The sequence below is a fragment of the Phoca vitulina genome, unplaced genomic scaffold (genome assembly GCF_004348235.1).
Source record: "Phoca vitulina isolate PV1807 unplaced genomic scaffold, GSC_HSeal_1.0 scaffold26, whole genome shotgun sequence".
Lineage (NCBI taxonomy): Eukaryota > Metazoa > Chordata > Mammalia > Carnivora > Phocidae > Phoca > Phoca vitulina.
This window is the reverse complement of record NW_022589729.1, coordinates 26,326,524-26,340,352: the sequence shown is the minus strand read 5'-3', so window position 1 is coordinate 26,340,352 and position 13,829 is coordinate 26,326,524. Positions and strand designations below refer to the sequence as shown.

General features: G+C 33.9%; 1 protein-coding gene across 1 annotated transcript in view; it reads right to left on the bottom strand.

Moving 5' to 3' along the window:
- Positions 1-13,829, bottom strand: part of F13B (coagulation factor XIII B chain) — a 31,869-nt gene that overhangs the window by 13,882 nt on the left and 4,158 nt on the right. The window contains exons 3-8 of the mRNA XM_032422422.1: positions 12,263-12,448; positions 10,439-10,615; positions 9,881-10,054; positions 6,783-6,962; positions 6,510-6,695; positions 5,284-5,466 (exon numbers count right to left, since the gene is read on the bottom strand). Of these exons, the coding sequence (XP_032278313.1) occupies positions 5,284-5,466; positions 6,510-6,695; positions 6,783-6,962; positions 9,881-10,054; positions 10,439-10,615; positions 12,263-12,448 (1,086 nt within the window). The remainder of the gene's footprint in view (positions 1-5,283; positions 5,467-6,509; positions 6,696-6,782; positions 6,963-9,880; positions 10,055-10,438; positions 10,616-12,262; positions 12,449-13,829) is intronic.

Below are 13,829 nucleotides of genomic sequence, written 5' to 3'. Positions count from 1 at the left end.
TTATTCAACATAGCACTGAAAATTCTAGCCACAGCAATTAGAAAAAAAAAAGACATCCAAATTGATAAGGAAAAAAGTTAATGCAGATGACATGATCCTATACACAAAAAACCCTAAAGACTCCATAAAAAAACTATTAAAAGTAAAAAATGAATTCAGTAAAATTGTAGGATACAAAATTAATACACAGAAATCAATTGCATTTCTATGCACTACTAACAGAGTAGTAAAAAGAGAAATTAAGAAAACGATTTTATTTATAAATACGCCAAAAAGAATAAAATACCTAGGGATAAACTTAACCAAGGAGGTTAAGACCTGTACTCTGAAAACTATAAAACATATTGATGAAAGAAATTGAAACTGACACAAAGAAGTGGAAAGACATTCCATGCTCATGGATTGGGAGAATTAATATTGTTAAAATGTCCATACTAACCAAAGCAATCTACAGATCCATGCAATTCCTATTAAAATACCAATAGCATTTTCCACAGAACTAGAACAAATAATCCTAAATTTTATATGGAACCACAAAAGATTCCAGATAACAAAAGCAATCTTTAGGAAGAAGAACAAAACTGGAGGTGTCACAATCTCTGATTTCAAGATATATGACAAAGTTGAAGTGATCAAAACAGTATGATACTAGCATAAAAATGGACACATAGATTTATGGAACAGAATAGAGAGCCCAGAAATATATCCATGCTCATATGGTCAGTTAATCTATGACAAAGGAGGCAAGAATATTACAATGGGAAAAAGACAGTCTTCAATCAATGATGATGGGAAAACTGGACAGCAACATGCAAAAGAATAAAACTTTTTAGGATAATATAATAAGGGCCTGATCTTACCCCATACCCCAAAATTAACTCAAAATGGACAAAAGACCTAAATGTGAGACCTGAAACCATAAAATTCCTAGAAGAAAACATAGGCAGTAACCTTCTTGGCTTTGGCCTTAGCAACATTGTTCTAGATATGTCTCCTGAGGCAAGGGAAACAAAAGCAAATGTAAATTATTGGAACTACATCAAAATAAAAAGCTTTTGCACAGCAAAGGAAACCATCAACAAAACAAAAAGTCAACTCACTGAATGGGAGGAGGTATTTGTAAAGGATATTTCTGATAATGGGTTAATATCCAAAATATATGAAGAAGTTATACAACTCAACACACAAAAAAAACAAATAATCCAATTAAAAAATGGGCAGAGGACCTGAATAAACGTTTTTCCAAAGAAAACATATAAATGGCCAACAGACACATGAAAAGATGTTCAACATCACTCATCACCAGGGAAATGCAAATCAAAACCACAATGGCTAGAATCAAAAAGAGAAGTAACAAATGTTGGTGAGGATGTGGAGGGGGGAAAACCCTCGTGCTGTGTTGGTGGGAATATAAATTGGTGCAGCCACTGTGGTGAACGTTATGGAGGCCCCTCAAAAAATTAAAAATAGAAATACTATATGATCCAATAATTCCACTTCTGGGTATTTACCCAAAGAAAATTAAAACACTAATTCAAAAAGCTGTATGCACCCCTATGTTTATTGCAGCATTATTTACAATAGCTAAGATATGGAAGCAACACAAGTGTCCATGTAATGGAATATTACTCAGCCATTAAAAAGAATGAAATCTTGCCATTTGCAACAACAAATCTTGACATCTACAACAACTAGATGTATCTAGAGGGTATTATCCTAAGTGAAATAATTCGCAGAAAGACAGATACCATATGATTTAATTTTATGTGGAATCTAAAACATAAAACAAACGCATAAACAACCCCCCCCAGAAATTAAGTCATATATAAAAAAACAAATTGATGGCTGCCAGAAGGAAGGAGGGTATGGGAATGGGCAAAATGGGTGAAGGGGTGTGGGATATATGGGCTTCTGATTATGGGATGAATAAATCATGAGGATAAAAGGTACAGCAGAGGGAATTTAGTCAATGGTATTGTAATTGCATTGTATGGTGACTGATGGTATCTACATTGGCGGTGCTCATAGCATAACATTTAGATTTGTCGAATCAATATGATGTAGTCCCCAAAATAATGTAACATTGTGTGCCAACTATACTTCAGTAAAAAAATATATATATACATATATGTATACATATATATGTATATTACAATCACTTAGGTTAAGCATGATCTTCTCCCTATAAAATAAAAATCATGAGGGGCGCCTGTGGCTCAGTTGGTTAAGTGTCTGACTTTTGGTTTTGGCTCAGGTCATGATCTCATGGGTCTTGAGATCAAGCCCCAGGTGGGGCTCCATGCCCAGCGCAGAGTCTGCTTGAAGATTCTCTCCCTCTGTCCCTTCCCCCACTCATGCGCATACTCTTTCTTTCTCTCTCTCTCTAAAATAAATAAATAAACCTTAAAAAAATAAAATAAAAATCATGAAATAGAAAATGTATTTATTGTACAATATTTGTGAGACACCTACCACTTGAGGTACATCAAAGAACAAAGCAAAGATCCCCACCCTCATGGAACATACCTTCTAAATGGGAGAAACACGCATGGACAAGCAATAACTATAATAAAGATGGGTGTATAATCTGTGGCCATCTTTAAACCACATGCAATAAATAAGATGGGAAATGAGTAGTGGAGGGAGAGGAGGGGCTATCGAAAGGGATGAGGTAAGAGAAGTTACACTTTTAAGTTAAGTGGTTGTGATAGGCCTAAGTAAGAAATAGTATTTGCACAGATGAGTGAACCATGGCATTTTCTGAGCGAAGGGTGTTCCAGGAAGAGGAAACACCCCTGAGGTGAGAGCATACTTAGCTTATGTGAGGAAGAGCAAGGAGACCAGAGTGGCTGGAGTAGAATGAGATGGGAAGATCAGTACTGGGGGGGATTAAAAAGGTTCATAATGTCTGGAACAATAATTCATAGATGGAAGATTCTGCTCCTTATCACACCATTTTTTCCCATTTGTAGTGAGAATACTTGCAGTTCCTAAGGATAAATAAGATGTACCAAGCTCTGCCCTCTTGCCCTGATGACAATAAATAATCTTCCCCCATTCAGTATTTGCTTTGATTTATTAGCACCAAGTCTATGTGTCTAGAGGCAATTTTTCCAGAAGCAGAATGATAGATTTCCTTAAACCTTTCCAGTCTTTATCCTCAGAGATGACTGTATTTCCATTCAATGCATTATCAGTCACATCATCAAAAACTTAATATCAAAAACCTTTATGAAAATATGAGAGCAATAGAAAAGCTATAGGTAGACATATCTGAATTCGAATGAGAACAGCAGCTAAGAATGACTTGGAATAGAGAAGCCACAAAGGAGATGTTGAAAGAGCTTAAGACTTAAAATATAAACATATAGATATATACACAAACAATATAAATAAATAACAGGAAAATAAAAATGGTTGCAATATACATCATTGTATCTTGTATCATTGTCAAATGAATAATATAATTTATGTAAATAAAACTTTTATTACAAGTATGAAAAATCAAAGTCATTGAATAAAACAACCTCTGGCCACTAGAAAATTGAAAAATGCTCAATTGAGTATACTTAAATAAACCAAATGAAAGATATTAATATATTAAAAAGTTAATATATTAATACTTAAACAAATCAAATGAAAATAAAATCAATTGATTAGTACTTAAATAAACCAAGTTAAAATAATTTTAATTGTTGGGTTAACAATATATGAAGATTAAAATATTCAAGTTGACAAGGATTAAGACAACTACTCTTTAATCCACTGATGGTAGAGTTGTAAATCAGATTAACTTTCTGAGGGACAATTTGGCAATGTTGAAAACACACTAAACTTCCATCAAAAAGTGACTAATTTAATTATGGCACATCTGCATTATGGAATACTAGGCAGCCATTAAAATGTATATTGTAGAAGTATATCCAACCATGTTCATAATATAGTTTGTGGGAAAAAAACGAATTAAATAGCCTCTCATGACAGCATATATTTTTTGTAAATATGTGTTGTGTGTGTGTGTGTGTGTATAAAAAGGTTTAGAAAACCATTATCTAAGTCATTAATAGCATTTGTTTCAGCCCAAGTTACTGATATTTTCTGTTTTCTTCTAGTTGCTTCTATATATTTATTAATTTTTTTGGTAAATAACAATGATTTGCATTTATAGTTTGAAATGCTAATATTTATAATTAAGTGACTATTTTATTTTAACTTAGAGAAAGTTTATGATACCATTACCTATTTGTAAAAGTCACAACGTAACAAGTTCATTGCAACTGTAGTGACCGATTACATTACTTTTAAATGTAATTCTGACTAGCAAAATTAAAAAATGAGGCAAATCTATAGGCTTGAAATGAAAGGTGAATATTATGTTCTGAAAGTTATCTCAAACGAGATAATTATTTAGATAGCTCTCCTAATTCTCCACTTGAATCATTAATGTTAGTTACACCATGTCTTAATTCAAAATACATTTAAAATAATCATAAACATGTTTTTATTTGCTCAACAAAATAGAACAAAGGTGACCATTCAAGTGAGGAATTGACAGCCAAGAAAGCTATTAACAATATGCTCTCCCAAGGAAAGAATTGGATTGATTATTCTCTCCAAATGACATTCTGGGGACAATATAGGGAGAGATGCTGAGGATATCAGTTAGGAAAAAAGTAATCAGTCACAAAAATGTGAATCTACTTAAGGCCATTGAAATGCACACTTAAAAATGGCTAACATGGTAAAGTTCTGTTGTTCAAATTTTACCACAATTTTTAAAAAGTAGTAGGTAAGAACTAATGTAGTTTTAGACCCTCTGATATTAGATATTCTGCTTACAAAAATGAGAAGGAAAAACACTTTGGAAAAAAAGATTTATACAAAAATCATCATTTCCATGCTATAAAATGTTATATAAAAAATAACATAAAAATACAAATGTAATGGTATGAGAAATTCAATGGGTTGTTATGAAAGGAATAAGTTCTAGGGATCTAACGTACATAATGGTGACTATAGTTAACAATATTGTTTTGAATACTTGAACATTGCCAAGAGAGTAGATCTTAAATGCACTCATCATAATGACAAGAACAACAGTAGTACAACTATGACTATGTGAAGTGAAGGGAATGTTAATTAACCTTATTGTGGTAATCATTTCAAAACATATATGTGTATCAACTCATGGCATTGTACACCTTAAATTCATATTATATGTCAATTGTATCTCAATAGACCTGGGAAAATTAAAAAAAAAATACAATGCATCCTCTGTCTTACCTAAGCAAATAGGTGGGGATGACCATCTTCCTTGTTCACAATGAGATACTTTTGCTCCACTCAGTAAGTAATATTCATTGCATCTATATTCCACCGAGGACCCTGTTGTGTAGCTTGCCAGTAATCCGTCAACAACAGCCCCATTTATTACATCAGGTGGAGGCTTACAATTCTCATTATTTTCTAAGAAAAGAGGTTATTTTAAAATTAATATGAATTTATAACAACCTAAGGATATCATATAGTTACTCATACTACTGTACCTCATTATTTGTATTACATAGTTTAGGACAGTTGATTTCTAAATTCTCCAGAAATGAGAAAAATGTTATTCAGACCAAATATTCTAAAAATTTACTAAGAATAAACAGTAAATGTTTTGCCTAAAAACACATATCTGTCACTTTTCTTATGAAGGAATCATGATACAGATATTCTTAAAATGTATAGAAAGGTAAATAATAACCTGAAGATTATGGTCAATTCTAAAACTATTTTTTGTCATTATCCACTTTTATTTTTTAATTCTCATTCTTTTCATCCCAGATCTCAGTCAATCCATGGATGAAATTGTCTACTTTTTCTCTCTTTAGTTTTTCTCTTACTCTGCTCATTTCTTTAGCATCCTTAATAGCTTTTCTCTTATGCAATAAATATCTTAAGTAAACATGTTTGTGGAGATCTTTCTAGGAGAGATCAAGAAATGAGAAGGGTGACAGGAAAGGTAGCACACAGGAGTGGGTGCGACCATAGCCTGGTTGTGCGTTAGTGAAACCAAAGACCAGGGACAGGTCTCAGAATGTATAGTATAGGGCTCAAACTGGCCAGATGCATAAGTAATATCAGAAGGATTGACCCAAAGGCAGGAACAGAGTGCTCTAACATGACTTTGTAGGACATGAAGGGAGAGAAAGTAGATCATGATCATGGCCAGTCACCCATTCCACTGTTACTTATGTGCTTTCATCTAAAGCTCAGAAGTCATGGTGTCAAACAGGTCAGATAAGAGTGCTTAATTAGCACTAATGTATATTCAAAAAAATTTTTTTAGTTTCCCAATTCTTTATATTGGGTTAAATTCTACAGAAGGCTGCATACACACAAAAAAAGTAGCAGAGTAGGTGCTGAATCAGTGTGTTTTCTAAGAAATACGTGGATTAAATAAGGAAAATGAAAAATTTTTACACAACAGGCTTAGCTATTGCTGGTAAGTGTAGCATACATACCAACACACTCAGGAGGATGTGTCCACTTTCCACGTTTACAAGTTATTTCTGTTGATCCATGAAGATGATACCCACTTTTACATTCATATGCCACTTTATCCCCATTGTAATAAATCGTAGAGTCCAGGTTTGCTGTACCATTCTCAATGAAGGGTGGGTCCCCACAGGCTGTCTTCTCCTTTTCTTCTGAAAAGAGACAAATTAAAGAGAAGAGACCATTTAGCTACACACGCAGACTTCATCCTAGGGAAAGCTGATTAAGGTGTTTCTAACCAATGCATTTTGGAGGTTCTGTCCATTTTCCATTTTTACAACGTATTTCTTCTGATCCTTGTATCTCAAAATTAAGTTCACATTCTACGTGAACTGTTTCTCCATCACGATAAGTTGTTGAATATGTTTGAATTTTGGAGTTTAGAGGCAGAGGCGGAGGAGGACATCGATTTCTTCTTCCTTATTAAAAAAAATCACCATATTTAGTCATATAATTACAAAAAATAATATGTAGATTTAATAAGCACATTCGTAGAGCCAAGTACCATAGGAAGTATGGAAGACAGACCCTAGGGTCACCCCTTGATCTCCACTTTTGATGTTTTTGATGTTCACTTGCTTGTGTGATAACCCTCCTCATAAGCAGGAATTGTGACTTGCTTCTAACCAATGAATGCAGCAAAGAAGATGGGAGTATGTGATTATGTATGCATGATACGCAACAGAGTATGGTAAGGCCATTCTTGCTGAGAGACCCTTTTCCTGCTGATTTTGATAAAAAGCAAGCCCCCACATTGTAAGCTCCCAAATGGGGAGGCAAGGGGCAGAGGGCTGCCTCCAGCTGGCAGCCAAGAAGAAATTGAGGCTCTCAGTTCAGCTGTCTGCCAAGTACTCAGTGCTACCAATAACCATGAGTTTGAAAGCAGATTCTTCCCCAGTCAAGCCTCAGATGAGACTGAAGCCCCAGCTGACATTTTATTGCAGCTTTGTTCAACAGGAGGGCAGAGGAGCCAGATAAGTTAGGCTCAGACTCCTACAGAAATTATGAAATAATACAAGTGTGCTCTTTTAAGCTGCTAAATTTGTAATGGCATTGTTATGCACCAATAGAAAACTAAAAAAGCAAGAAAATTAAAACAGCATTCATTATCTCCTCTAATCCTAAAATAACTTTATTAAGCAGGGACAATTATTTCCCTCATATTATAGATAAATAAACTGAAACTTCTGAAGTAAGTAAATTAACTATGAAGTGGTGGATCTGTTCTTGTACCTATGTCTATATGAATTAAATAAAATCTGTTCTTCAGTATTCTAAAACACAGACTGTCTTAATTTTCTATTGCTGTTGTGACAAATTATTATAATTAAGTGGCTTAAAATAGCACAAATTTATTCTCTTACAGTTCTGGAAGCCAAAAGTCCAGAATCAGTTTCACTGGGCTAAAATCAAGTTGTCAGAAGAGCTGCATTCCTTCTTCAAGCTTTATGAATCAGCTTCTTCACCTTTTCAAGCTTCTGGAGGCTGCATGCATTCCTAGGCACATGACCTTTCCTCCTATTGCTCCATCCTCTTGCTTCCATTCCATTGTCACATCTCTATTCCACTTCTGTAGTCAAATTTCCCTCTGCCTCCCTCTTATAAAAAGGCTTGTGATTATATTTAGGGTCCACATGGATAATCCCAGAAATTATTCCAACCTCAAGATCTTTAACTTTATCACATGTGCAAAGTCCCTTTAGCCATATAAGTAAGGTAACATTCACTGGTTCTGGGGATTAGGATGTAATTTATTATTATTCAGCCAACTGCACTGCCTACCCTACATCTAATGACTATTTACTAGAGAAAATAACAGGCACATTGGCATGCTAATTTGGATGGGGGGGTGGAGTAGCTATTAAGTAGGTTTACCATTTATTTCTGAAATAACATGCTATAGACAATTTGCTAACAATCTTCTTCTCTACTGTTAGACCAAGGCTCTTGGGCAGGACTGGAAAATTCAAAACAAAAATAAAAACATTGAAGTTATCATTTGGTGCATTTAAAGAATTAGGATCATTCCGGGCAATCTCATCTCATACCCCTGGTCATCTCCCTCCCCTCCTAGCATTTGCTTCAAATCTTCACCCCCTCTTCCAAGTTCTACTTTCCTGTCTTCCTCTTATCTATCAATAATGACATTAATTTCTATACTACAGAGAAAATAGAGGCTATCAAGACCTTTACCTCTCCCCATCCCCCCAATCCTCAAACTCCTACTTATCTTTCAGTTCAAATGTTATCCATCACCTCCAAAAATGCTATCCCGCACCATACCAATCAAAATCTTCAGTGTTTGTTCAAATACTTTATACCTGACTTTATTATATTTGTCACATTGTGTCAATTACTTTTTCAAATTTGTTCCCTCTGCTAGGCTTGGACTTCCTTCATATCTCATTGTAGGTATGTTTAAATGATGCTTGAATTGTTGTTTCCCAGTAGGTGATCATACTATCTGCTTGGACATGTCCAGTGGTAGAAACTTACCATAGACATTACATTTTAGGAGAGCTCTTACTCGAGGACCATAGTTTTCATTTTTACTCTGGGTAATATTCTGCTGATTTTTCTGTTCTTTACCCCCACCATTTTGAAGACTGTTTTTTCACATCAGGAAATATGTAGCCAAATAGGAAAGTACCCTCACAAAGCTGCCAGCTTGGGATAATTGGGTCTAGTAATTCCCAATAAATAAAATTTATTCATTATAATAAGAGAGTTTAAAAGTTATATCCACTCTACAAACTAATGTAAAATTTAAGATTTCTTCCAGATTAAATATTGCTGAAAATATCTAGCAATGATTTAAAAGACCATACATATTTTTAAAAATAGCACTCCTCTTAATACCCTCTAGTTCCATCCACGTCGTTGCAAATGGCAAGATTTCCTTCTTTTTGATGGCTGAGTAATTGTACGTCAGTCAGAGAAAGACAAATACTATATGATTTCACTCATATGTGGAATTTCAGAAACAAAACAGATGAACATAGGGGAAGGGAAGGAAAAATAAAATAAGACGAAAACAAGAGAGGGAGGCAAACCATAGGAGACACTGAATTCTAGGAAACAAACTGAGGGTTGCTGGAGGGGAGGTGGGTGGGGGGATGGGGTAACTGGGGGATGGGCATTTTAAGGAAAGCACTTGAAGTAATGAGCACTGGGTGTTGTATGCAACTGATAAATCACTAAATTCTGCCTCTGAAACTTAAAAAAAATAGCACTCAGAACAAGAATTAGATATCATCAGAAACATTTTTTTTATAGAAATTAAAGCTGATTAAGACATGGTGTTTTATTTGTACGAGTGTGAAATTTTAAAAATTACCTTCACATACAGGAGATTCTGGGTACCAACCAAAGTTATAGCACTGAATTAAGTCAGATCCACTTAGATGATAATTTGTATGACAGAAAAACTGAACTACATCTCCTTCTTCATATGTTTGCTTTATAGGATGAAAATAACCATTTTCTATTAATCTTAAAGAGCACTTTAATTCTAAAATGAAAGAACAAATAAAATACAAAAGAGTGTTATTTTTTCTGTTGAATAAAATTCACCTACTACTTATATACCATATCTGGAATAGAAATTAGTAAATTTGCCATATGTTGTTATATATAACAAAACTTGTCAATTCCTATATTTATTAAATATCATTAGGTTTATTTTAATTTAATTATCTGAGCTAAAAGAAATTCTTTTTCTATTTGAGAGCTTTAAATGATCAAAGCCTATGATCAAAATAATTAAAACCAGAAGCAAAAAAAAAACCCCAAAAAAGTATGAAAAATGAAACATGAGTGTGACAATTTATATACACTTCTGGACGAGAGGAAGTTTTTAAAATGAGACTAGATTGTCTTTAAAATGAGAACCTACTGGTACATTTTGGTGTGAGAGACCATCCATGTGTGTGACATTCTACCTCCTCGGTCTTCTTCCCTCCAGTGGTATAGTAGCCAGCAGCACATTCATACTGTACTTTGTCCTTCACTTGGAATGTTTTCTGCGTTGTGGAATAATTTCCATGGTATAATTCAGGGACCAAACATGTTTCTAGAAAAAAAATCAACGTTATTTATTCTATGAAATTTATCACTAAAACTATGATATTAAAAAGAAATCTCAAAATGTATTTTCACAAAATCTTAAGCATATTTGGCTGAATCCACCTTTGGCCAAATTGAAAAATAGCCAGTTTGCCTTTGAGTCTCTATTTCCTTTTTTTATACACCTTGTGTCTTAATGCCACCAGTCTTCTAGTCTTGAAATTCTAGTCTAGTATACTTGGCAGAAGGCCACAATTCAACTGAAGCCTTGTACAGCTTTTTTGATTCTGTGCCATCTGAGGATTTGTACAATTTAAACAACTAAAAACACACTAACAAAGTATACATATTCAAATTACTGGATTATTTTAAGTATACCTGATACTGGTTTACCAATAAAGATAATGGGCATTGTCTCAAATTCTTCTCTAATAAAGGAAACAGTAATTTATATATGTTGCAAGAAACAGGTTTAAGGTTTTTTCATCCTATTCCATTCCATTCCTTTTTTTTTTTTTTATTTTTTTTTTTTAGGATTTCATTTATTCACTAGATCCTGTGGTAATTCTATGTTTAATTTTTAGAAGAACTGCCACCCACCCAAGTGTCCCTCAATGGATAAATGGATAAACAAAATGTGTATATATGATATATCTATATATGTATATATATATTTATATATATACACAGTAGAATATTATTTAGCCATAAAAAGAAATTAAATTCTGATGCATGCTACAACACAGATGAACCTTGAATACGTTATGCTAAGTGAAATAAGTCAGACACAAAAGGATAATATTGCATGACTCCTCTTATACAAAGTACCTAAAATAAGGAAACTGATAGAGACAGAAAATAGAAGTTACCAGGTACTGGGGTAGGGTGGGGGATAGAGGGATTTGTTGTTTAATGGGTACAGAGTTCCTGTTTGGGTTGATGAAAAAGTTTTGGAAATAGTAGTGATGGTTATACAACATTGTGAATGTACTTAATGCTACTGAATTGTACACTTAAAAATAGTTAAAATTTCATGTTATGTATATTTTACCACAATTAAAAAAAAAGATCAAGGTTTGCCAACGGTTGGTGGAAGGGAAAAATGGATGAATAGGTTGAACACAAGGGATTCTTAGGGCATTGAAACTATTCTGTATGATATCTTAATGGTGGATACATGTCATTATACATTGGACAAAATCCACAGCATGTATAAGACAAAGAATGAGCCCTAAAGTATGAACTTCAGTTAATGTATCAGTATTGGCTCATCAATTGCAATAAATATACTACACTAAATGAAAATGCAATAATAGGGGAAAGTGTATGTGGCCAAGGGCAAGAAGGGATACATGGGAACTCTCTGTATTAGCTGCTCAATATTTCTGCAAATCCAAAACTGCTCTAAAAATAAGTCTATTAATATTAAAAAAATTAAATAGGAACTAATGGAGTAGGTGAGTTGTGGGAGTTGATAACTCTTGGGTTAAGGAAACACCTAACACCTAAGAAAAACAATATAATATCAACTTCTTGCATTTGCAGACATACTGAAAAATTAATTCTATTAAAGAAAAATGCCTATCAATATAAGAAAGTACTAGCCTCACAGTCTCTTATCTTCAGTTTCAGGAAGTGATTCTTAAACACATACCATGTTCCTTCTTACAGGTAGGTTGCGAAGACCATCCATCAGCAAGACACTGAACCACTTCTTCATCCTTTCCTCCAGTGGTTTTATATCCTGAATTACAACCATAACGCATGTTCTCTTGAATTTTGTACATTAATGTTGCATCAGAGATGTAACCATTTCTCAGCTCAGGCTTAGTGCATTTTTCTATGGGAAAAAAATCTTTGCTTAATTTGGTGAAATTAAGTTTGTCTTTTACTTAGTTGTAAAACCAAGGCAAAGTTTAATATTTTTCTTGGAATTTAAAGGAGAGAGAAAAATCTCACTCAGTTCCCTGATTTGATTTAATTTTGGAATTATCTGGATGTTCTGCATCAGATTTCTTCAAAAACTGATTCAACTTGACAATGACATTCTTTGTTATTAACTTCAGTTCTTGTAGTGACTCCCACCCTAACACATCTACTTTTAGAAAATATAACAGAGCTCTTTCACTAACTAATCGTCATTAATGGCAAATAGAAGGAATTTCATTTGGATTTACTTCCTAATATTTTTAAATCTACTGTGTGTGACAATTTTTAACACCGTGTAACACAAGCACATACCCAGCCTATGGGTCCTTAAATAAGTCTGCAGATACCTTAATGTGAAAACTTTGTTCATTCTGTTTTCTTTTAACTCAGCAAATGATCACCTGGCCACACAATAAGTCCGTGTAGCCAGTCCATAGTCAGGCTGTGTAGACCGTGACTGAATCATAGACATGTTACTCAAAACCTTTGAGTTTGCAGAGTTATTTTTTAGCAAATACTTGCAACAATGTTGTGTTAGATAATAAATGTACCTCAGCACTGAATGAGCTCAGTAATTTTTTTAAGCCCTACTATTAGACCCTCATAACAAACCAATTCAGAAAGGTTAAGAGACTTGTCCAAGGTTAATATTAGTTTAAATATATGTAGTACTTGCTGTGTGGCAAGCACTTTATATGGATTATCTTAGTGAGCAAGGTTTATGCCCATTTTATAGATGAGAAACTTAGGTTCACAATGCTCACTTTCCAATGGTGGATCAGAATTCAAATGCAGGCAGGTGAACAGCAGAGGTTGTATCTTAACCATTAGACTACATGCTAACCCTGAGTTCTTCTCTTCTGGTGCCTATTTCAAAGCTCTTGCTAATGTTTAATTTATTTTTAAGCTCTAGTTAGGAATATTTCTTTCTTTCTTTCTTTGAGTTAATCTGTGGTCTATGTTGATACTAAAAGTGCAATGCTTAAATTTATGGTCTGTTCTCAAGTCATGGAAAGGATAATTATCCTAAATGGATATGTTCACTAGATATATCAAGCATGGTAACCATCATACTCATTTCCTCTTCTAAATGAAACAAACCCAACTAAAGCCTCTACTCTGCAAAACAGAGCTTAGAGAATCTTTTGTTCAAGAGAGGTCAGCTGATCTAATGGAAGCCCATTAATAGTTTGACCATAGGGTAGCCTGGCATGAAATAATGAGATGAACCAATCAGATTTCCTTTTTCTAAATTTGAACTCAAAATTCAGAAAACACATTTTTCTGAATTT